Here is a 26,192-nt window from a genome sequence, read left to right as displayed (position 1 = left end):
GCAATAACCTATCATATTTTGTAGGGGGTTTTTTGACATCTGTTTTCATCAACAACAACACTTTAAAAGATATAGTTCATACTTATTCCCTGTGTCTTCCTAGACATGTTTTTAAATCATGTACAATTAATAGATTTAGCTAAGAATGACAATGTAAAATATGCAAAGTTTCCTTTCTTATTTAATGAGTATAGAATATATTCCCAAAGTGCCACCTACTACCTTTAAATATCTAACCTATTTGTCATTTGGTCAGCTGGCATGAAATGTCATTATCTGAGAGAGAAAACTACCAAAGGAATTATTCTCATTTACCATTCCTTTTTGTTAGAATTGGATGGCCTGCAGAAAAATAGCTTTACCCAAATTCATAGCTAGGATGAACTTCATCAAAATATGTCATCAGGTAGTAGATATCTGTTCTACAGTCTTCACGTATAAATTATTTGAGATCTGTAACTGAACAGATTTCACAGTTGTGTAGAAATCTATTCAGTATTAAGAAACCTATAGCTAGAGGTACCTGAGAACTAGAATTATACTACTTCTAAATTAGTGTTTTTTAAATTCTCCACAAATTAGCTGAATGTAAATGCCAGAACAAGAATAGCTGTTGAGCGTGTGAAACGTTGAAACGCAGAAAATCTGTGTATTTCAGAATATGCTGCTATTTTCAGAGATCAACTGAAAGACTGAAAAAGCAGAAATATAATTATTCGGAGAAAATTTGGAGTTCTACTTGTGCACTGAAGTTGTTAGTATAGATCATATAAAATACAGCCTTTCTTTTGTTATAGTCAAACCATCAGTGATGTTGCACAGTTTCAAAAATAATTTTATTATGTATTTGTTTTGGAAGAATATGTATAAGATATAAAATAAATACCAAAAACTTGTAGAGTTTTCCTTTCCTAAAATTTCAAAAATAATTTATAATAGGTTACATTAAATTAGAAACCCAAGATCATTTCTGAAAAGAAAAACTGTATCAGGACAATTAAGACTTAATTAATATTATAGATTGCCAAATGAGAAGCAATTATAATGACGAGACAGCTTTTTCAACTTGCAAGTAAACAGAATGATGTGAAAATTTAGTTTTCCAGTTTCCCTTGGAAACCATTAAATTTATCCTTTCTTCATGTTTTCAAGTTACTTAAAAATTGCTAGGTTCCTAGCAGTCTTTATCATTACAGAAAAGTCCTTTCTAAACTTTCTGGAAAGTGCTTTGTTTCTGTGGAAAATATTATTGTTAAAACAACTGAAACATGCTTCATTTCAGAAGCAAAGCTATAAGGCATGATGAGAACTGTAACTAAGTGGTCTGTGAGTGTTTTCTATGGTCAGGTTTCACAGGAAACATTGTCCAGCAGCGTGCAAAGTTTTACTGAGACACACCTGCTCCTAAAAGCATCATGAGAACACTCCAACTGATAGATTAATCTAAAAGAGGAATGTATTAAATGTCCTAGTAGAACATTTATTAGCGTTTAGAAACTGAAATAGAATTGTGTGAAAGAGCAACCTAAAGCATTTATTTGAGTCTGTTTATTGCCAAAATTAATTGCAATAAATCAGGTTGTTGTAGCATGTAAGGACATACTGTCTTCCCAAGTAACTGTTAAAAGCTTATTTTAAAAAGTTGAAATAAATTTATCATTTTAGCAAAAGGAAAGGAACTGTAAGAACCTACTGAAGTGCATTCTGTACGACTTCAAGGAAAATAATTATTCATATTCTATTCTATCAATTAACTGAGATGACATACTTGATATAGATAATATTGGAAGTTATGATAGGTACATGAAGGGAACTAGCAACTCAGCCTGTGATCTGCAAACTCCAACCATCCCTAATCTTTTAAGTGTTCCATATTTAAGTTGTTTGTTTCTTTCTCCCTCTTTCTCTTCACAAAAGCCTAGATGACTTATTAAGATGTGGGGTCACCTTTGCAGCTAATATGGTGGTGGTGGACAAAGAAAGTACAATGAGTGCTGAGGAAGACTACATGGCAGATGCTAAGACTATTGTAAATGTTCAAACACTCTTTAGGTAAGGAATTTTTGCAATCTGTCTCTACATCCTCATTAATTGTGAAATACTTAATGCCTTTTATACTCAGATAAGAAATGATATTTTTCTTTTTTCCTTTCTTCCACTTAAGTTTTCTTTTATATGAATGTGTGTCTTACCTGGGCAAACTTTTTCCCACCCTCCTTAGCAATACACTCAGAACCCTGAGGTATTTTCCTGAAATCTCTAACGAGATTCCATGCATCCCAAAACTGGATGATCATTTTAAAAGTCAACTGTCAGGTTTGCAGAAAGGAAGAGAAAGCTACTCTTGAAGACTTAGGACCAAAGATAGTTGAGAAAATAAATTTTTCCTCAGTGCAGCAGTCTTTCACAGTAATGCTAAAGCCAGTATGAAAAGCAGATCCTTCTAACTCTAAAAGGTAACCAGTGCATCGCTATGAAGTTAGTAGTAAGTGTTCACATTTTGAATATTTAAACAAAAGTTAGGTTTAGGCACATATATGCAACATTACATATGACAACAACATACTAAGGGTCATGAAGGAATAACTGAATATAGAATGAAAAAAAGATCAATCTAGTAAAGAGGCTGAGAAGGCAGTGCTGTGATAAAGAGCTAAACTGAGATTTCCTGTTCATTTGATAACCTCTCCTGATTAAAGCCTCGCTTTCTGTTAAATATCTTGATTCAACAGATACCAAAAGATACATGTGCCTTTAAAGTGTGAAAAAAGTTCTTATTTGCTTAAAATAAAACAAAACAAAGAACACACACACACACACACACCCCCCCAAACAAAACAAAACACACTACAGTCAATTATGAAATGCCTCCCTGATTTGGGGCGTAAGCCTAGCACTTGCTGTTGTTCATTCTGTTAAGGCCTGGACAAAACTAATTTTTCCCTAGAGGATTCAGTATCGTTCAATATTGCTGCTCTTTTCTGTGTCAAGCCTTCCACATAAGACCAGAGAGGGGTTCATACTAAAAATCTTGTGAATCTGTCAGTGTTTTAGAAAACTGAGCTCATTAAAACACAAGTATTTCAATGAAGAAACGTTTGGGTTTTTTTTAACACAACCATGTGTGAATGCAGTTAAATGCTGTTAGCATTTCTGCATGTGCTCAAAAGAAGGAAAATTTACGTTGCACAAGAAACTTCAGTTCTTTTTCTAACTTTGAGTGTTTGAATTTGTAACTGATATTAGCACAGGTGTGCATGTTTCATAATCACATGTAAATTTAATTTAGAAGCTATAATTGAACTTAATCTGTGTATCATTCAAGTCTACTCTTAACCATATTGTACTAGGGTATCTCACTGAGGTTTTGACATACACTGCTTAGATTTTTCAGAAATACATTGTACTTCTAAATATAAAACAGAAAAATGAGTTGAATAAAAAATAAAACTTACAAAGTACCAGTTGATTTTTCCCATCATTGTGTTCTACTTCGTAAAATGCTAAAAAAAAATGTCATACTAGTACACTACGTACCATAGGTACCCGACTAGAACGATGTAATTATTCAGTTGTCTTGCACAATGCCTACCGCTAGATGGCAGCTTTAACTCATGTAGGAGCTACATATCTGGTTCAGTATAATTTTAAGACTACATGGTACTTTCTACAAATATATAAAAAAAATCAGAATATCTTGGTTTAAGACTTAACAATACTTTTTCAGAAAACTTTGTAAACTTTCACAAGTAGTGTATTCTATAAATCTTTTCCTAATTTTTTTTCCCCTAGAACATGTATGATAATTCCACTGCATTTTTATATTATGTAAAAGTTGTAGAAATAAGTAAGCTTTGGGAAGAGGCATAAGGTAGTGGCATTTACCTGTTCTACAGAATAAACTACCTTCATTGCACCAAGGTAAACAGTTTTGTAAATGAACTTTAAAAATATGTTTAAAGGTTTTTTGTTACTTAATAATAACTAATAATATCAGAAACTAATGAAGAAGAGGCTGGACATGGTGGAGAACAACAGCACTTAACACAAACTGTAGTGTTAAAGAAGGATTTTAAACCACTGGAGTTTTGCTAATATATGCTGTTCTCAAGGATACCACATCAATGAAGAAGATTCCATTTAAGTCTCACCAAGTGAAATCATTCAGAAGATACATGCTAATCTAAACCTCAGTGATTTGATTGACTCAGATCAGCTGACCTCATTAAGGGTTGCAGACAGGCCTGAAAAGGTGATGTAAGTGTGCTATGGTACTGTTTGGCCTAGGTTGCCAGTTCTCCTATACCTGTTCTGACACTATTCCCTGGTTTAGATAAATTAATAATATAGCTTTGCCAGAAGAGTGTGTGTCCCCCACACCTTAGAAGACAGATGCATTGTTTATAACAACAGGGTTATTAGCACCTTTAAGGCTAGAAACTGTTCCATAGCAATTAAAAAAAAAACCTGTGACACAACACTGGCTTATCTGACTTCATTATAGTTAAAAGGAGTAAAGAAGTGTGACTTAAGTGGTTGCACTGACTAAGAAAGAAATCTTTAATCCTTTGGATGGGAAAGAGCAAGTTAGCATAGTTTAAAAGTACAGTTTTGGACTGTGTCCTAGAGATGCTTTTCACATTTTAATATGATATATGAAGCCAACCATTGAATCCCTATTGACAGTTATAAGTCCATCTCAGAAAAAACAGTGGATTTCCTCAGGCAGTAGGTCTGTACTAGGAGGAGTGTTTATATTTACTCTTGCTTTCTATTAATTAATGGATATAAGTGTTGGTGTTTGGGAGGCCCTGTTTTTAAATTTTTATTAGCTAACATCTTCAAGGCTACGTTTCAAATACTGCATGAAGCCTATTGACAGCAGTACACCTAACAACTCAGTAGTTTGACTAGTATCTAGCAGTCAACACCAATTTATAGATAAACCAAATGAGGTGTTATGATGGCATTACATTATTTTCTTGGTTTATCTTTTAGATTCAGGAAAGAACTAAATGTATCTCGTGCTTGTCTGATTCCCAAATACTAGTTCAACAGCAACCCACATCTTCCATCAGGCTGATTAGGGCTTTCTCCACCCCATCCAGTCCTTTTTTTTCCAGAATGGGATAGAAAAGATGGATCTTTGCATGGAAGTAGCCTACTCCAGTGCTGGAAGCTTGTGGGCAGTGTGCCTTGCACCCAGGGCAAGAGGCAGTTTGCCCCTGACTACCTGGAAAGTTGTCTTCCCTAGTTCCACTAAAAGGCACTCATAAGTAAAATATTAATTTTACCAATACCAGGTTTGAAACAAGTTTCCTAATATAAATCAGTTTTCATATCTTGGTGATAACTAAACCCATCTTTAACAGAAATCTAGTAACCTGCATTTTTCCCTGTAAGTTTTATGTATTTTATCATTAGGTCAGCTTCTAATTTCCTGTTACTCTTAGTTCTGAATGTTATATTGCTAATTTTCAAATATGAATGCTTGTCCTTTAATACAGCAATACAAGAAAATTGCCAGGCAGCAGACGTTTAAGTAATTCTGTGCTACATGATACAAAATTACTGCAGAGGAAATTTATTTTCCTTCCTCAGAACTTTAACACATTTGTTAAGCTACATAATAAGTACAAGTTCATACCTACAAGTGTGATATTATCAGGATTTTTTTTTTTTTTTTTTTTTTCAATTTTCATGGGCACTTCACAGGTTTTTGTAAGACACAGCACACAAGTGAAGTCATGTACCATAGTTGCATCTCAAGGGTGTGGTTATCATGTATTTAATCTATGCATGTAAATTCCATTCCCTAAGTACTTAATCATTAGCAGGATGTAAGTAGACTTTGTACAACACTGCACCACTCAGAGTTTGTATCAAAGTCTAAGAGCTAAAAAGGTACAGAAATTCCTGAGCATGCACAGTGCCTTTCAAACTACAGTGCACACAAATGGTCACTGTTGACTGATTCACATTCTCACACAGTTTGTGAAGTCCATTTTTCCTCATATGATCACTTTTAATATTTGGTTATTAACAGATCCATGAGAACTGCTAACATAAGGATGGCTTACATTTCGACCGTCACATGATCATGTGTTCAGAACATGTTTGGGATCATGTGATCATTACCAGTCTACATTTTGCCATCAACAGATCTAGGAAACTGTATTGCAATAATACGGCATTAACACGTACTGGCAGATAGTTTTGACATACGTTTCCCCACATTTAGGCTCTGCTTGAATTGCCATTTCAGTGAAGTGCCTCCCTACAAAAATGAGAGAAAAAGACTAAAGACTTGCAAAAAGGTACATTGGATTCCATTTGACACTAACTTACTAAATTCAGCTTGCAAGGAAACCACTTTAATTTTTATCTGAATGAAACAGAAGCCACCTTTAAAGATGTCATTAGTACTACAATTATCTATTGTCACATGTAGATTAGTACTTTCAGGATCAGCAGAACAGATTACAAATGCACATCTCATTTTCTGACACTAATCTGTAGAAATACTCAAAATAATAATCTGAGTTCTACTCCAAGTTGGAGTAGCATAGCATATGGCATAGCATAAAGTACAGATTTCTTTCTAGTTCTTAGAGCCCCGAGGGCTAGAGAGGGGCTCTTTAGTCTGCTTCATGAAAATCTGTGTAATTCAGCCAGATCTGAGTTAAACTTTCTTCACTGTTTCTTGTTATTGGAAACCTGAATTAGTGTTAACTTATAAATATTTTTGTATATGTATATATAAATATTTCAAAGTGAGAACATAAGTATACATAAGCATACATTTTCTCAGCAGCTCCCAAGAAGTGTCAATTTTCATCTATGTTGCTCAGTCTGTGGACACAGAGCATAGCCAGATCTGAGTTAAACTTTCTTCACTGTTTCTTGTTATTGGAAACCTGAATTAGTGTTAACTTATAAATATTTTTGTATATGTATATATAAATATTTCAAAGTGAGAACATAAGTATACATAAGCATACATTTTCTCAGCAGCTCCCAAGAAGTGTCAATTTTCATCTATGTTGCTCAGTCTGTGGACACAGAGCATATAAACAGAACTCAAAAAAAAAAAAAATAAAAAAGAAGAAAAAAGTCAAATGGAAAGAATACATAAGCCAGTTCTAATAAATGGTAGTTCACATGCAACCAGATACTAAGTGCAGGCCATATAGTTTTGCATTTTTTGTTGTTTCCTAGAGATTTGTGTCATTTTAGAAATTATTAAATAAAATCTCTGATAGTGAAATTAAGTGGTTCCTTTCTAGCATTAAAATATTTTATAACTTCAACCTTTGAATGTATATTTGCTTCTTTGTGAATTCTACAGAGAATGTTTAGTAGTTTCCTCTGCTATTAGACCAGCATTTCATTCTGCCAAAAAACACTGCAGATTTCAGGGACTTCATTAAAAACATGGACACAAGCACAAGCTATAGCATTGTGAAATTAAGTGGTTCCTTTCTAGCATTAAAATATTTTATAACTTCAACCTTTGAATGTATATTTGCTTCTTTGTGAATTCTACAGAGAATGTTTAGTAGTTTCCTCTGCTATTAGACCAGCATTTCATTCTGCCAAAAAACACTGCAGATTTCAGGGACTTCATTAAAAACATGGACACAAGCACAAGCTATAGCATTATGTAGAGCCTAATTGTAATAACTCACAAATGTAAGAGGTCTAACTGTCACATTCTTTTAACATACAGGTTGTTCTCAAGCCTAAGCATTATCACAGAACTAACTCACCCAGCCAATATGAGATTCATGCAGTTCAGAGCCAAAGACTGCTATTCTCTTGCTCTATCCAAATTGGAAAAGGTAAGGAGATTTGCCTCCCCCGACCCCCATTTAAATGTTATAATTTTAAGACTTTCTGATTTTGTAACTATGCTTTCAAAACAAGCGGAAACAGTGAAATGATTTTATGGTTGCAGAGCTAATGTAAAAGATTATTTTTTCCAAATTCTACCCTCATTTAAGAATGAAGTTTGATTTGAGTTCCATCACTTTACAATGTAATATTAATCTACCAGCCCTCTGGTGGAATTTGCTCAAGGAAAATTGAGTATTTTTGGATAACTGAATATTTAGAGCTAATACGGTTTTTCAAGAGGCTGCCACAGGCAATTAATGTCAAAAATATTTTAATTGACTAAACACTTAGAACATATACAGCTTTTATTATAATGCATTTTTTATTCCAATTCACTTTAAAGGCACTGTAATTACATATTTTGTATACATTTCCATGTATCTATCTGTATGGGGTATTTGCATTACTGTGACATAAGTATGAGAACAGCGGTTATTCTCTGTCAAAGGGCAGTCCTAGTGGTGATAAGGATAGTGACACTACTTAAATGCTAGATAAAACCTTCATATTCTATACATTCTAGTGCACATGTTGGCATTTTCAAGCTGTGGAATAAGGAGGCTATATGGAGATAAGTTTAATTTAATTTGCTTGTCCAAAATACTATTGCTAAAACATTAGATAGAGCATATGAAGTAATATTGTGCATCTGCTTAACTTTGTAAATTCAAGGACAATCCTCTTTTTCACTGATCTTCCTTGGTGATCAGACCTACCTACCTCTGCAGTCCACAAAACTTACAGTATCACCTTCATGATCTTTCAGGCCATTTTCTGAGTTTGAGAGCAAGACAAAAAAAAAAAAAAAAAATCACTGTGCCAGTCTTCAAGGACAGAGATCTTTCACTCCAGTCCTCTCTTTTTCCCCTTGCTATAAATCTAGATATTATTGCTAGGTTCTCTTGTGTAGCCTCCCAATCTTTTTACCTCAGATATCTTATGTCTTGGGAAATTTCAATTTATGCTAAAATCATTATCATTATACAGAATTAGCATATATTTTTTAGCATATAATTCCCATTTCCTAGCTGTACAGTAAGTTTCCTAGATTTTGGGGATTTCAGATATTTTACGGAATTTCAGTATTTCACTGTTTACTGTATATGTTGACATAGTTAATTTTAATATATATTTAATGGAAACCAGCCTTTTCATACAAACATCTTCACAGGCCAGCTCCCAGTTTCTTAGTCAGGAATCGAATTCTGCAAAAATTCAGCCTGTCTAGATGAGATAGGATAAGTATTAGAAGTCAATCTTTTACTCAGTTGACTATCATGTGTTTCGACCACAAGATGTAAATATCTGGGTGATCTTTTGTGATTTGTTTACCTTTGCCTGAGATGGAACAAAGGCTTAATCTTACTTGGGTGATATTCTGATAAGCACATCAGTTGGAGAACTGTGAGGAAGCTGGACAGTTTTTACACAAAGAGAGGAGCAGTTTGCAGTGAGAGGCACATCTTCATTTGGATCATGCCACTCCCACTATCCGTTAAGGTTTGCACCTGTGTTTCCTCCATTTTAGCACTCCTTCCCTCAAGAGTAACTTCAGGAAGAATAAGATGGAACTGTCTGGAATCATGTATTGCCAGTTTATTCAGGGCAACAAATGCCAACAGCTGGATGGCACCTTCAAGACTATGTTCCAACCTAACTTAGTTCCTTGGTGTACTATAACTGACAGCATTTTTTTTTTTTTTTTAAACAAAGTCCCTTAATCCATACAGTTTATTGATAAAGGGAAGTAAGAATAGTAACAGCTTTCACAGCATGTGGTGTCTACAGTTGCTTCTGGAATACTCTGCGGGCTGTAGCCTGTCTACTTCAATGCAGTCAAACCAGGATTTTTATCTCCATTCTCTTTCTTCCTTCACATAGGCTCCTTCATTTTTCCAGCAAATGTTCTGGAAATAATTGGAAATATAACTTCTTCCCTATCTTTATTAATTTATTGTGCAAATGTAAAGTTGTGAATATAAGTTGGAAGCTGAACAGTTAACTTCCTATCCAAACTATGCTATGCTGAAATAGAGATAGATAAATTATCTTAAAGAAAGAACATTTTCTTCATTGCTCTTGAAGTTGCCGGCTGTTGATATTTCCCATTCATTTCATCTTAACATTTACAGGGAGCACTTCACAGGTGGTGCTGTAGTTCATTTGATGTTTCAGAACTCCCTCATGCAAAATGAAAGGCAATTAAAAGCTGGAGTAAAAATCATCTAAGGCAGTCAAATGTACAGTTGATTGTTATTTCTGCATTAAGCACCTCATTTTCAGAAAGACTAAAAATGTCAGGCAAGTTGCCTTCAGGTAGCACTGAAACACACATGCAAAATTGACTTTTCAACCTAATGGGCTGCAGAAGAAAGATATGCAAATCAGAAGTCCATCTGCTGTTGCAGCTGCAACTTTCCTCATTTTAGAGATAAATAAATCTGAACACCAAACTCAGTGCTGACATAGGAGAAAGTAATGGACCTTATACAACAGAGAAAAGTTTAGACCATGGGTGCTTTGTTTTTCCTTAAAACTTACTTGTCTTAGATGAGGGGGGGAAAAAAAAAAAAGAAGCCACTCCCTCTTCCTTGAAAGAAAGGGTTTAGAATGTCTTGGATAAGATTAACACTTTAGTTTTCTGCGATTTATTTATTTATTTTCCAAGTAAGTATTGCAGGTGTTAACTGAAGGATAAAAATTCTAAACCTTTAAGTAATCATTTTAAAATATGTACAAACTCCTATATCTTTTAATCAAACCAATACTGTGATTTTGTATCCTCCACAGGGATAAGCACATAGATTTTTGCTCACCTAACATGTATCTGGGATGGCCCAGTATATTTGCGGTGGCATACACAAAGCCAGGCTGCTTTTTTCACCTTAAATTAAGGATAGGGCATGCTGTCTCCTTTTGTTTTTAATAGTGTTCAGGTTTTAAGCAGATTTGAAGTAACATTAAATAACAGCAAGCAGTAATGATATATGGCTTATAAAAAAATAGATTGGTACCTCTTAATTGGTGTCTTATTTTAGATGGATCTCTAATGATTTACATCAGCTACAATTCTAAAACTGTATAAATAATTAGCATACACATTTGGCTGTTGAACTGGCACATTTTTAGAAAGCTGTTCCAGATCAACAACAGAAAACGAATCTGTTCTTACCAAAAAGGTAGAACAGAAGCAATTAAGAACACATAGTCCAACTGTTCTAGAGGTGAAGTGTTATCAATCCAAAATCCCTTGTGTCAAGAAAGGTACTGTGAAGAGGTTTCCATGCCCAGATTTCTGATCAGTCCTATATCAACATGGGCAACAACCGACATTTACCAAAACTAACAGTGCACTGACTATTCCCTGTAATAAGCCACTACCTCTGTCTCTTTTACATGTTCTTGCATGAACCCCAGCATGCCCACTCCCCTGCCATATCCTTGTGTGTTCATTAAAGCAACTTTGTGGGTTTTGTACACAACAGTTACAGCCTATCATGGCAGTTCCCATATTAATGTCTATATTGGAGGAGAATATCTTAAATCAAGATGGGCCCTAGATCTCTTTCAGCCATTGACAAAGTAGCCAAAAGAGGGCTTGAGATTCGTTTGGGGTTGGTATGTGATTATTGGTATCACAGAATTAATTGTTATGAAGGAATAGGTATTTATTTAGAAATAGTAAAAAGATAAAATCATGATAAAGAACCCTAAAAATGATTTGACACAAATATAAATGGTAGAAAAGAGGGAAATAAACTGAAAAGCTTATGAACTTGACCTTCTGGGCAGATAATCTCTGGTATTCTGACAATATGGAAACCCAAAAGGAAACAATTGATTAACTTAAAATTAAATGGCATATATGGAGCAAGCACATGCTAAGAACTTCTCAAAACCACAAGTGTACACCTGTTATTAGAAAGAAAGCAGTAAAAATTCTGAACTTCATGACTTGAGCAAAGCCACAAACATAGGAAGATTGAGGATGAAGTAATGATCTCCATCTATTAATGTCTTAAAATGTCATCTATATATGTGAAATTCTACAAGACACACTCATGCCATGATCTTTTTTTTTTTATGTTCCTAGAAATGATCTGTGATTTTCTTTAAGTAGTTATATCCCCCTCTTCATTAATTCCAAAAAGTGCCAGCAAAGGAACTGCTGGGCATCACACTTACGAAATAAAACAGCTGAGACATTCTGGCACATTTCTGGCTTCTACATCCACAGTATTCTTTGGGAAGCAAGTAAGTCTGCAAGTAATAAAGCAGAACTCAATGCAAAGTGCCTGACTAAAAACTGTTTCTCACAAATCTCTTTTAAGCAAAAATAAAGAAAAAGCAACCCTATAATAAAAGATGGAAGGAAACAATATAAGAAATTTAAAATAAAAGGGGGATAATAAATTTTTAAGCTTCCATTTTAAAATAAAACAAATAGGAATATCCTTATGTTTATCATCAGAATTTTGGATAAGAATCAAATTATTCCCCAAATATCTCTTGCCTTATCCCACCTTTGTTGGCACAAAACCAGAATCTGCTGCAAATTTCTCTAAACAGATGGAAGGATAAACATAATGCCCGAGTCATGTGATAGGAGGATAGTCACTTCACAGCCAGTTCCCTATAAAATATTTCATGGCATGAATCTAAAAAGATTTAATGTAACGTATTTTATAATATACATGTAGTTTTAATTTTCAAGAATTTGTTGTAAAACAAATCTTACAAGTTTTTCCATAATTCACACACAAGTTTTTATTCTCAATAGCAATTGAAGAGAAATCTACTTTTTCTGCTCTAAAAGAAAATCACTCGAATATATGAGATCGAACTAAAAAAGAAATACACAAGTTCTTGTTCTGTGGCTTACACCAGTAAGCACAATGGTCTGCTTTTCTAGGTAAAAGTGTTCTTTGTACAATTAGATTGCTTTCTTCTTCAGCTGTCACAAGTACACAACGTGCTAGAAACACCCTTTTGCTGCTCAGCCATCAAAGCACATGTGTGTGTGCATATGTGTGTGAGAGCATAAGCGTATATGTATGTATGCATTTCTCATGGAGCAGAAACTCTAATACAAGCCAGTACTATTTGGTCAGAACATAGAGAATGTTTGGAATAAAAAAAAAACTGATATAATAATATTTTATTTCCTTAAAAATTTTGAAACCCCTTCAGTCTCTGAAGAGATTGACAAAAGGTGACATTTTATGAAGGACAGATCAATGTCATGTTTTTCGGAGTTACTTGCTATGTACATTTATCTGGAGAGGAAACTGTTTGTGTGTGACTTTTTTTCAATCCCACCCATATGACGCCACAGAAATCAACAGGTGCAACCAGACTATTCAACAATGACAAACAAGGGTTAGAACGCTGCTGTTCAACACCACCATTAGTTACAACAGACTGGTCATTTGCATATCACAGAATCAGAGCATGGTTAGGCTTGGAAGGGACTTCTGGAGACCATCTTGCCTATGGCCCCTGCTCAAGCAGGGCCACCAAGAGCCAGGACATTGCCCAGGACAATGTCCCAAGGGCTTTTAATTATATCCAAAGAGGGAGATTCCACAACCTCCCTGGGCAGCCTGTGCCAGTGCTCAAGTGCTCTTGCAGTAAAAATTTGTTTCCTGACATTCAGAAGGAACTGCCTGTGTTTCAGTCTGTGCCCATTGCCTCTTGTCCTGACCCTAGCCACCAGTGAAAAGAGCCTGACTCTGTCTTCTCTACACCCTCCCTTCAGGTATTTATACACATTGAAGACCTTTTCTGGTCCTATACCCACCCTGAGGGCCTTTTCTGCTGAGCTGCTTGCCAGCCAGTCATCCCCCAGCATCTACTACTGCGTATATGTGGTGGATATAAGCATCTCAATTCCAAGACGTGTAACATTTCTCTACTTTGAGAACACATCTTATCCTTCATGACATCTCTGAACTGAAAGCTTGATATTTCCTCTCTTCTTAGAAGAAGAAAATCACTTCCAACCTATAGTTTTGCTCTCTGATAACTGAGGGAATAAGGAGCACATTGTGGTGTGATTCCTCTGCAAGTGACATATGCTAAGGAAAAGGCGTAACTATAGTTACGTTTTTCTGCATCCCTTCCCCAGAAGCAGAGCAAGAAGTTTCTACCCCAGTCCCTGTCTGATCTCATCTCACATCCTCACATTCACTGAAATACCATTTATTCCCTTTTGCATCAGATTCCGTTCATGTTTCATGTTCCTCTTCCTAGTAGACTTTCTGGACCTGATTGAGAGTCCACTATCAGCACCAAGAAATTGGAGCAGGAATAAGAAGAGCTTTGCTCTAAGCACGGTTGAAATCCTTCAATCATTTTAAAAGGATCTGCTAGAATATACACATGCAATTTGAGATGTGATGATTGAAACAACATACGCATTAAACAAAAATCTTTCAACCTGAAAGACTCTTAGGTACAGAACAAAGATGCCACATATTTGTAGAAAGAAAATATATTCAAAGTAAAGGGATTTTACACTTTTTACCTCCTTCAAGGTAATATCAATTTGATGTTTTTATTATAGTCCTTCCAAAACCAGTACTAAAAGTATTTTCTATTTTTTTAATTCCTTAACAGAAAGAGCGAGAGAAGGGATCTAATCTGGCATTTATGTTTCGACTGCCCTTTGCTGCTGGCAGGGTTTTCAGCATCAGTATGTTGGATACGCTGCTTTATCAGGTACTGTGAACAATAACGTGACTTACCTTAACATGGACATGCATTGTTACCACAGATTTTATTGTACTTAATTGTTAGATGACTCTGTTTTCCTACATGTAAGCTATCAATGTGTAGGTCTGTACCAGGAACAATAAAAGGCAAAAGATAACGGAGCATGTTCCACATGACAGTACTAGCTCAGTTATCAACCCCAAAATCACTCTGTCATTGCACAAATTCTGTTGTTAATCAATATGTTTGTGAACCTCTCCACAGTCAAATAAGCAGGATAGTTTTGATAAGGCCTACATAAAATACAGGTTATACAGACTAATAACACTTGTACTCTGCAACAAAAAGGCAGTGCCTATTCCCACAAAGTAGTGTCTCTAACCACAAAAATCAACAGAATTACTTTTGTGATTAATTTATCAGTCATCTGCATTTGCTGACAGAGGCCTCAATTACTTCATAGTGTCCTGTCCTTTTACTCATGTTGACTAGACCTCCAGATGATGAGTCATCATATTTTAAAGTGACCCATTCTGGCCCTGACAAGAAATATATGCAGTGGTTACAAAGCAACAGTGGGGAAAGAAAAGGCAGCACTGAACCTTGTTGCCCAAGAATCCAGGACAGAGCTCCTTATGCAAAAAGAAGAGATGACAGTCAGCAGGGTTAAGGGAAGGACAACAGCCTCAGACAGTTGGAGAAACAATGTATCAGAAAATACAGGGTCAGGACAAATGAAGGTAGTAGTTGCTGGTTTCAGGGTGGAAAAAGAGGAGAATATTGCCCTCGCCCCTCAGCAATGACCACCTTTCTGCACACCCCGATACATCGGGATGCCCAAGGAGCAGCACCCAGCGCTAGCCTTCAAGGTACATAGAATAAGCAGCAACACCACCATGACCCGCGTAGTCTGCTCTATTCTAAGTAGCTACCTACTTCGCCTATACCTACAGGTAGCCTGTGGGTGCTTTTGTATTCAGGCACTAAACGTTGTTTCAATGAAGTTAGTTTACTTGGTAATTTGGTGCATGAAAGGTGTTCTTTCATTTCAATTCTACTTCCAAATAAATTTCCTGAAGGCAAATTCAACGTAAATAGAAAAATTCCTGGAGCTAAGCTTTTCTCAAAAAGTCATTAATATATGAAACAGTCATGTACACGGACAGGTACAAAAAGCAGATAAGCCAACAGAGGTAAAGCCATTTATCAAATTCTAGATGTTTTAGAAATAAATGTATTTGCTTATAAAACACGTTTTTAATCATGTCCCAGAATATCAACATTACATATGGCAAAATTTTTTTTAAAGTAGATTGAGACACCTATATAGAAACAGATCTGTCATCATCAATAACTCCTACCAGCACATAAGTAACTTCAATATTTTATATTTGCTCCTAGCCATGATCAGTCATGCTATGACTTGACAGAGTAAAACCATTCACCAGAAAATGTTTAAAACAAAAACCCCACACACTCGTTCTCACTGAAATTCCACCCATTCTTTCTTTGAACTCCTACTGCTCAGGTGAACTGTCGTTTTTCTAGGATTATTTTCCTTATTCCAAGTTACAAATACTATGACAGCAAGTTCTCTCTGTTCTTTTTCATGGTCCCATCCTTTTCTGTATGACATCTTTTTCTTCTGCATACAAGGAACAGAGCAACTGACATGGGAAACAGTGGGGTTCATCTAGAGCTCCCTATTTTAGGCCAAAAGAAAAGCCTTGGAATTATTTTTAGGACACTGACTGAAAAATGAAGACTTGGTCTACCAAATCCGTGTGAATACACTTGGTAATCTAATGATAATTCCATAGTATAAATGATGCAGCCAAGATAACAAATAAGCGAAGGTTACAAAGAATTTTCTTCTTTTCAAGAAGATGCTCGTTGGCATTTACCCCATCACAACTGGAAGATTACCAATACAAAAATTAAAACAGTTGAATCACTATGCATCAAATTAAATCTGTCTAGCTTCTGAGTTGAAACAAATTCAGATGCTGTAAGTCTAAAGGACTTATATAACACCTTTGTAAGGTATTTCTTTATTAAAACCTGTTTGCTAGCTCCACATTTGCATTAAGCCAAGAGAGCTAATTGCAAGTTGTGTTCCAGCAAGGATTGATAGTCTGCCTTGAATGCTGTCCTACTACACCTAAGAAGAGGTGGCAATGAACCACAGTTAGCAGAGCACCCACATGGCCATCTAATTCCAGCACCCCAACTCACAAGGAGGAGAAATATTTGTGATTCCAGCTGATCTAATGTCTAGTCCCAATTTTATCCTACACTTCTGCATTTAGCTTAATTTCTACCTTTTAGCAAATCAGCAAAACACTTCTGTTAGCAGAGCAACAGGCCTGACTTGAGATAAGGCAGATCAACCCTTAAAAAAATACATGGATTGGCAGAGGCAAATGCCTTATTTAAATTAAAATAATAGCAGTGTCACCTTAGTCACCCACTACTCAGTACTGCAGACTCTTCTAACATAGGATAGCATTTCTTTCGCACAGAAGAGTTCATTGTTATAATTTCACATCTAATAAGGCTAACACCTTACTTCCACTGATCTTACATCTACATTCATCTTTGCTTCCATAATGCCTTATTATGCCTTAGTGTCTTTGAATCTTGTATGTACATTGCATGCATACGCAGAATCAAATAAGAAAACTTATTTTATGTAAGTAGATTCAGCACAAAGAAAGGGATAGCTATTTCTACAGTCATTAAGATACTTAAAAGATAAAGAGATTGATTGTAAACACAGATGTACAATTTCTTTGAAATTCACACATGGCACTAATGGTTACCTGCTCATCTGTTCATTAAAGCTTTTTTTCTTTCTTTTCTGTCTCTCCTGTTAAAAATCTTGCAGTCGTTTGTGAAAGATTATATGATTTCTATCACAAGACTTCTGCTGGGACTTGATACCACACCAGGATCTGGGTTTCTTTGTTCTGTAAGTTGTTAAAAAAAAAAAGTAAAATATATATTACAGAGTACCAGAGAAGATTCTGTACTGTCTGCAAAATACCTCTACTGTCTTTGTACAGCACTTCCTTTTGTGAAAGTCCAAGAAAGGCCATCTGTTTCCTTTTTCACCAGGGGAGAAGACAAGAAAATTGGATAGAAAACATACCCATTTTTAGCTATTTCCCCCCGCCGCAAGAAAACAATACATTCTATAAAGCACAAAGGAAAATAGGAAAGACAGGAAAACACAGGAAAACTGCATTTTATACGAAATAGAAATGACAGTTCAGGAACCAGGAAGAACTACCTATGTTGTACAGCCTGGCTAGCACATACACACACAATGCGCTTTCACAACATCCATTTCCATCATAGGCAATAAAGGGCAGAACTGGATTTTGCATAAAGATAAGATGTATTAAATTACTTTATTCTAGGTGTCAAAGTTCAAAAGTCATCTTGTTATTATGTATGTAACTATTCCCCAACGCAGAGTTTATTTTTTATATCTATTTTTATATGTATTTACACACATACAAAAAACATAAAAATTTAATTTTTATTAAAAATAAACCCCACCTTTCTGTTTTCTCCCACACCCATCACACCCCAGGTGCAAACAGATCAAAAGAAGTTATTTACCAGTTGCTTTCTGGGGAACTATAAAGAACTGCAGGATGTTGTTCTCAAAAAGGAAGTTATCAATGATGGTTTAGAGAAAGTTACTTAAATAAAAACCAATTATGGATTTTTTGGACAATCATTAAGCTTTGTTACAGTGAATGCAAGACAGTTGAATCTCTGAAAAGGGGTTTATATATCTTGAAATAAAGCTAGTATAATAGCAATGAAATACTTGAGATTTAGACTTTCTTATGCTATTTATGATTACTGTATTACTTTCCTCCCACTCCCTTCTCCCCAAATATTCAGCCTGCAGTCTAGTGAACAGTTACCTGAATGCATTCAAAATACTCATGCATTCTTCAGTCTGTCCATGACCAGTTTCTTACTGCTGCCAATATTTAGTTCATTCTTTTATATTTTAGTCAGATATGAACACTGGATGAAGGATGCCATATAAGCTTTTAGGTAATTTTAAAACAAGAACAGAAAGTAATTTCATAAGACTGAGCTGTTTGCACTGCAATGTCTCCCAAACAGGGACAGAACAAAAGAAACAGTGTCTACAAACTCAACAGAAGTTCCAGATTTGTTGAGGAGCAAAGGTGCAATACTACAATAGGATCATTACCAACTAGTGTTTAGTTTTACAGTTTTTTCAAGAGTAGTATAGTGAACAAGTAATAAGCCTTCAAGAGTTAAAAGTCCTCCTTCCTGTTATTATTTGTTCAGATGAAAATCACAGAAGAGGATCTATGGATTAGGACATATGCCAGACTGTATCAGAAACTTTGTTCTTCTACAGGAGACATTCCAATTGGAGTCTATAGGACAGAATCCCAAAAGCTTACAACATCTGAGGTATGTAAGTTTCCTATACTGTTCTTTGGATTTAATTACAGAGTATACAACATTCTTTGGTCCTTATAAGAATGGGAACCACTTATTTAAAAAAATATTGTGAATGCCCTATCTGCAAACGCACAGAATTCCAATAACCCAGTGAAGGTCTCCCTTCCTCTGCTGACATGTATGTGGTCATATTACTCAGGGTTCACTTTCAGCCCCAGTCTTCATGAATACCCAGAGCCAGTCTACATCCTGACTTTCATTGTTGTGCTCACCTACAGAGAACTGACTGAAAATAAAGGGCAGCTCAGGCACAGACAGGACAGGCTAGGATAGTTAGATCCAGTCCGAACTTGCTTCTGGTGACTAATGGCAATATCCGTAATAACCTGTATGACCATGTCCTGTATCAGTCGTGACAACAATGTCAACACTATATCTCAAAACAGGTGGCATTTCAGTATCCACATGAATTTCTAACTAGAAATGAACAAGAGAATTAACATTATTAAAAGTATTGTGGGATTTCTCTAAATTTAGCTGCCAGTAGTAATTTTTTGTATATATGTATTTGTCTGCCATATAAGTGTACGCATTTCTCCCTACATATGTATAATGACAAAAATACTTTTTCCTGACTATTTAACATACATTTTTTTGTGCTGTTTTTATTTGTCATGTATAAGCCATTTGTTTACATAACCATTAGTACTGCCATCTCAATAAACCATGGCTCAAATACAGCTCTAAAATGCAAGTGAACAACATCTTTCTCCTTTCTTCTGAAATACTCAGACATAGTTTACTGATTTCCAAGACAGACAATTTGTATTTTCTCTTCCATATTTCAGGAAAATGTTATAAAACGTTAAGCCATGTAATGCTTAGCTGCAAGATTTATATTGAAGAAAGTACAAACATTCAGTTAATTTAAAAATAAGGGTTACAAAAAGCTATGCAAGATTCCACCAAGTTCACTAGTGTCTCTTTGTGGACCACCAACACCTCTACAGGTGGCTTTTACAGCTTAGCCAGTGGAACATGCCACTGCAATAATATCAGCTGATTTTTAAAAAAATATAGCAGTATTAACATAATCCATCAAAATCATTCCTTGGAGAAGAATATAGGCAGCATCACTGCTAATATGAAAAAAAGTCTGTTGTAGCTTTCAACAAAGCAGAAGACATGCCAGATTTTAAGAATTCATTAAATAAGGATAAGTAAGATAAAATTCATGGCAATACTTTATTCTCACATTCACAGCTGGCTATTTAACCTCAGGTCCAAAAAAAAAAAAAAAGAATCAAGAACAGTTGAAAGGTGAGCATACAACGTATTGTGAAGAGTGCATTTTGGTGGCCTGATATTTTCCTTTCTGCATTTTCACATGCTTTCAAACATACAGGCTGACTGGCAAACAGCATCTGCACAGAGGAGGGACAACTATAAAACTAACGCTCATCTTTTCTACATGAACTTTTTTTTGGCAGGGGGTTGGGGGCGTAAGCATACACACTCAAATAAGTCTTCTGAGGCAAGCTTAACTGATAAGTTAAAGATCTTTCAAATGTTTTTCTGAAAACAAGGTTTGGGACCATCAGTCACTTAATTCTAAACTGCAATTTTACCATAACATTGCGAACCTCTGAAATCTGTACACATGCAGCTGCTCAAGTGCTTGAATACTTAATTTAGTTTAAGATAGTTATTGATTATCTTTTACAAAGAAGCAATTCCTTAAAACATTCAGGCACTGAAACCAGCCTGGAAGCCGCTGTCCAACAGATAAGAGGAGTCCTACTATTACTTCCTACTAGCTTTCACAGGTAATCTCATGGAGAGTTTGAGTTAAATCAGGTAGAGGAAGAAGGGGATGGGAGGGCAGAGAAATCTCCTAGATAAGGTTTCAAATTGTCAGGTACTGGACTAATGTGGAAGAGTGGAACTGTCTTTGTTTATTAAGTGAAGTAAAAGCATTTGTTACTCTCTTTAAAAAGCACAAGGCTCTGAATGCAGACCCCCCAGTGGTATTTCCACACTTAAATACTTCAGCAGTTTCTTGTTTAGTGGGTGAGCACTTGTGAAACCCTTCCCTTTTTAGACAAGGGCAAGGGAATCTTCCCTAACCTAGCTCTTCCCCAGAATACAGATGAGCAACATCTAGCTCTGCTGCTGTGATCTTTATGGGTAGATAACTACAAATGCAGAGATGCTGAAAGCTGTAATCTTTCTGCAAAATGTTTCCTTTGAAGTTAAAGGAATTTTCAAGTAATTTCACTAATAATATTAAGCATTGGCTATCATTTTGGCTTTTCAATGTATTAAGCCAGAAACAACTTTGAAATATTGTTAGATGAGATCTTTAAAATGGAGGTTAGAAAAAAATAGCAATTTACATTTATCAGGAATTACTAACTTCTAACCATAATTTGAAGGTTTCTAACTCAGAGAACCTCCAATATGTATATCAGTTTGAGTTTAAACAAATATATAAAACTTAATTTGACTGCACACACCTGGAAGCTGTCAGTTAATGGTTAACTGGAGTCACAAGGACAAAATACGCCAATATTAATATTCCTATATGTACGATTTCTCCTTTGACGCTCCCTTTTTGTACTATGCAAATGAGAACCCTCACTTCACTCTGACAGATAAATATTTCTTTAAAAGCAAGCAAGTTTTCAGTGATCTAGTTACTCAATAACAAGCAAATCTAGCCTGCCTCTCAATGACCTGCACCTATGACTCAAGCCATTTCCATTTCATGAAAAAGAAAAAAAGGAGATATGAAATCTTGCTTACTACCTGTGTAGCTGATTTTCTGTGGTTCCTGTTAAAGAGTCCATGTTTGTTTCTTTAGATTCATTTCTGTTCAAATTGTCTTCCGTTTTCTTTTTCCCCTTCCTTTGTCAGTCATGAGAAATGGCTTCACAAGTAAGTATTTGCTTATTGTCTGCCAGTTTCTGGGTGTCGTGGTTTAAGCCTGGTAGGCACTAAGCACCACACAGCCATTCGCTTGCTGCCCCACCGTGAGGGAGAGCGAATCAAAAGGGTAAAAGTGAGACAACTTGTGGGTTGAGATAAAGACAGTATAATAAGTAAAGCAAAAGCTGCATGTGCAAGCAAAGCAAAACAAGGAATTTACTACCTCCCATCAGCAGGCAGGTGTTTAGCCATTTCCAGGAAAGCAGGGCTCCATCATGGATACTTGGGAAGACAAATGCCCTAACTCCACAATTCCCCCCCCCTTCCTTCTTCTTCCCCCAGCTTTATATGCTGAGCATGACATCATACGGTATGGGATATCCCTTGGGTCAGTTGGGGTCAGCTGTCCCGGCTGTGTCTCCTCCTAACTCCTTGTGCACCCCCAGCCTCCTCGCTGGTGGGGTAGGGCGAGAGGCAGAAAAGGCCTTGACGCTGTGTAAGCACTGATCAGCAGTAACAAAAACATCCTGTGTTATCAACACCATTTTCATCACAAATCCAAAACATAGCCTCATACAAGCTACTATGAAGAAATTAACTCCATCCCAGCCAAAAATAGTACATTGGGTTAAACCCTGGGAGTAAAACCCTTAAAGGAAATGGGACTATGCAGTGGATCATCCTTGAGTAAATAAAGCTTAAAGCAACATTATTCTGGACACAAATGTCTTATTAAAAATCTGAAAGCTGACAGACTGGGACTTTCAAAAAAGCCCAATGGAATTTGGTCCCTATTGTGCCTGTCCCTATTGATCCTAAACACCTTAAATGCTAATGGACAAAAATCCCCAAGTTTATCATAAAAAGGAATATGTGGCTGTACTTAATGGTTCAGACAGCTGTTGGAGCAGAAAAGCATTCCCAGAACCCTAGATGCAACTAAGGGCTATTGGTATACAGAATAGTAAAGTTATTTTAACATAAAACTTGCAGTTAGATAAAAATAAGGCATTGCTTCAGAATAGATGAATCTGCACATCAAAACTCTTACACACTTAGCTCCCAGGGAGCAGCAAGGCAAGGGAACAAAGATCCAAGAAACTAACTGATGTCTGGTGTCGTAGTACTGTTACCACTATACTCACAGCCACCCTGACCATCTGAAATATGAACACCGGTGTATTCATGACCACATTCCTATCCCTACCACATGCTGACCAACCTGAGTGAGTGTTTAAATATGGGTGTGAAAAATCCTATGGGAGCACCTTCCCCGAGGGGAAAAACCCCTGTGGGTCACAGATGTGCAGCAGCACAAGTGAGCAATCACAACCATTTGGGCACACAGTCTGATACTTGAGATGGGAAACTGCCTTTAAAAAACAAACAAACACCCCCCCCCCCCCCAAAAAAAAAAAAAAAACAAAACCAAAAAACCCCACAAACCTGAAACTTAAGGAAAAAAAAGGTTTAACGGCAAACATTTCTTCACTTAATGTGTGACATACAGATTTTTCCCCAGTAAAAGCAGCAGTGATTATGTAAAGACTTAACATGCACCTTGGTATTTTCCAGAGATTTCACCATGTTTCCATTTTAAGGAAGCTCAAAAAAAAATAATATATGCACTTCATAAAACACAAGATGATCAATTACTACTGTATAGTAGTAGCGACATCATAGCATCAATTATGCTTCTCATACAGCAGGTTTACAAGCTATGCAAAAAAGAAATTAAATTAAAAGAAACTAAAGCAACCAAACCTCAAAATAAATTGATAGTTACAAAAGTATTTTTAAAGAAAGTTTGAGACCAATTAAAACAGAGGGGGACACACAGAAGTACTCTGCACTGGGCTTTTATCTTGTGTATTAAAGAGCTGTCACTGCCCGGCACACTTTTGTGCTTGCCTTTGAAAGAGGGTTTGGGTTTCTTTGGTTTTGCTCTGTCTTTCAATAGTGTAATTTTTTCCTCCTGCATACAGTGAGGGGCCATTCTGCACACCTTTCTCTACATGCACTGTAAAAACTGAATAGTCACCTAAGTAAATATTTAACTTTTAACACCTTCATTTATGGTTTCAACTCACCTATCCCAGTGTTTCAAAAGTTCAAGCTACGGATTTACAGATTCACAGAGTCAAAAGACTTGGTCTTTTACTTTGCCTCTCCTGATTAATCTCTGGCTCAAAAAACGTGACTTACCCTCCTGTAATAATTAGGATGATTGCTCTCTGCCTTTCCAATACTACTGCCAGCAAGTCCAGATGGCTGTTTTACCAAGCATTGGACAAGGAAAGCTACCAATGCGGACAGGAAGAAAGGCAAAACAAGACCATCCTTTATATTCAGTGTGTATCAGATTTGTTCACACCAAATAGACCCTTCCTATCCATAAGTACCACCTTAATCACATGCAATGTATTTTGCCTACCTTAATCCTTACTGTAAAATACACGCAAAACCAAAATGTCAATTTAATATAAAACAAACAACAACAGCAAAATCAGATAAAACTAGTCTGTGCAAAAGGGAAAAAAAAATTAGTATCTTTCTCACACTGTCAGACTTACTCATATCAAATATTATTTTATGGACTCCAGGAACCTTACAGATTCTGTGTGGGACAGGGTGGTGAGCGTTTAAAGATAGATTATATTCAACACTGATGAGGTCAACAGAATCTCGCTTTCAGATTTTATTTCAAGGGAAAAAGCCTGTAGAACCTCAGTAGTTCTTCAGTTACATTTGCTTTATTCACTTATCACTTCCAGCATATTGTGAACTCATTCCATTCTTGGGGATTTATACAAAATAAGCCAACTCTACTTTTAAATCATCTTCATTTTATATTTCATTTTATACATTAAAACAATTTAGAAGTTATCTTTTGAAATGTTTCCTCTTATATTCTCTGTGGTCTTTTTGTATGTTAGAACTGCATATGTAGCCCATCCACTCGAGTTATTTCAGTACAGCTGTAGGTGTATATTATTGATCATAATATGGTGGCACGAAGAAAACACAGCAACAGAGGGCTAGATTTTGGCTCTTCAGTCTGCGTTTTTTTGTTACTATATGAGTGAAAAAGCAACATCACTATGCTTTAAGGTAGGAATTACTTACCTCTTTTGCAAGAGGTGCCCTGAATCACACTGAAGGCTACTGCATATGTCCCTACTTTCAGACACAGAGGCATTCCAGATATTATGTGCTGGAATCTCAAAAATGCCTGGGAATTTCAGACACAGGTAACAGGCATGTTCCACCTGTGGTCTTAAAAGAGTACTCAAAACAGCGTAGCCAAAGTTGAACTTAATGAGTCCACAGCACACCTCTAAAAACCAGTTAGAGAATTTGAATTTCTGAAAATGCGCAGACTTGGAAGAAAGTGGAGAAGTAATGCAGAACAGATTCCCAGAATCAAAAAGGAATCAGGCACTAAATAACGCTTAACTGTTTTTGTACTTGAGAAATGTATTTATATCATAAATGAGCTTTTTACATAAAAGTAGTCTAGTAAAGGGTGCTCAATTCAGGAACACTTGCTAAGTACAAACAGCTGAGTCCCCTCAGCTCCACTGCAACTAAAACACACGTTTGACTGCATGGTTGAAAAGAGGAGAGAACATCTTAATCTGTTTCCATTTTTTAAAGCTCTTAATCTCTCTTGTCATTTTCCTTTCAAGTCTCAAATTTCTATCAGCGTGGAAGAATGGGAAGACACTAAAGACAGCAAAGAACAGATTAGTTATCGTAGTAATCATCGTAACTCAACATCTAGTGATCAGTCTGATCATCCCTTGTTACGACGAAAAAGCATGCAGTGGGCCCGACGGCTGAGCAGAAGAGTACCAAGACACTCTGGTAAAACAGCTGAGAAGATAAACCAGCAGCGAATGAACCTTTTCAGGAGGTCAGAAAGACAGGAGCTTGCTGAACTTGTCAAAAACAGAATGAAGCATCTGGGCCTTTCTCCAGCTGGATACGGTATGATTACTGTAATACTTTAAATTAATAAAAGCATTAGTATTATGCAGTATGAATGTATTTTCAAGAACTGAGGGCACCGTAAACAAAATATTAACTTTATGATAATGATTGTTTTGTTGGTTTTGGAGGTTTTTTTGTTTTGTTATGGTGGGGCTTTTTTGGGGTTTTTTTTGTGTGGTGTTTTTTTTTTTTAACTGAAA

The 26,192-nt window shown here is 36.0% G+C and overlaps 1 protein-coding gene across 1 annotated transcript in view; it reads left to right on the top strand.

Annotated features, from left to right (window-relative positions):
• The window catches only part of KCNT2 (potassium channel, subfamily T, member 2), a gene marked incomplete at its 3' end in the record, with an annotated part of 47,361 nt that extends 21,372 nt beyond the window's left edge, over positions 1 to 25,989 (top strand). Inside the window, exons 10-15 of the mRNA XM_009708319.1 lie at positions 1,918 to 2,052; positions 7,730 to 7,841; positions 14,515 to 14,616; positions 17,498 to 17,581; positions 18,952 to 19,080; positions 25,689 to 25,989. Of these exons, the coding sequence (XP_009706621.1) occupies positions 1,918 to 2,052; positions 7,730 to 7,841; positions 14,515 to 14,616; positions 17,498 to 17,581; positions 18,952 to 19,080; positions 25,689 to 25,989 (863 nt within the window). The remainder of the gene's footprint in view (positions 1 to 1,917; positions 2,053 to 7,729; positions 7,842 to 14,514; positions 14,617 to 17,497; positions 17,582 to 18,951; positions 19,081 to 25,688) is intronic.
• Positions 25,990 to 26,192: the final 203 nt, after the last annotated feature.

The sequence above is a fragment of the Cariama cristata genome, unplaced genomic scaffold, assembly GCF_000690535.1.
Source record: "Cariama cristata isolate BGI_N322 unplaced genomic scaffold, ASM69053v1 scaffold9669, whole genome shotgun sequence".
In the NCBI taxonomy this organism is placed as follows: Eukaryota; Metazoa; Chordata; class Aves; order Cariamiformes; family Cariamidae; genus Cariama; species Cariama cristata.
This window is presented reverse-complemented; position numbering and strand designations above follow the sequence as displayed.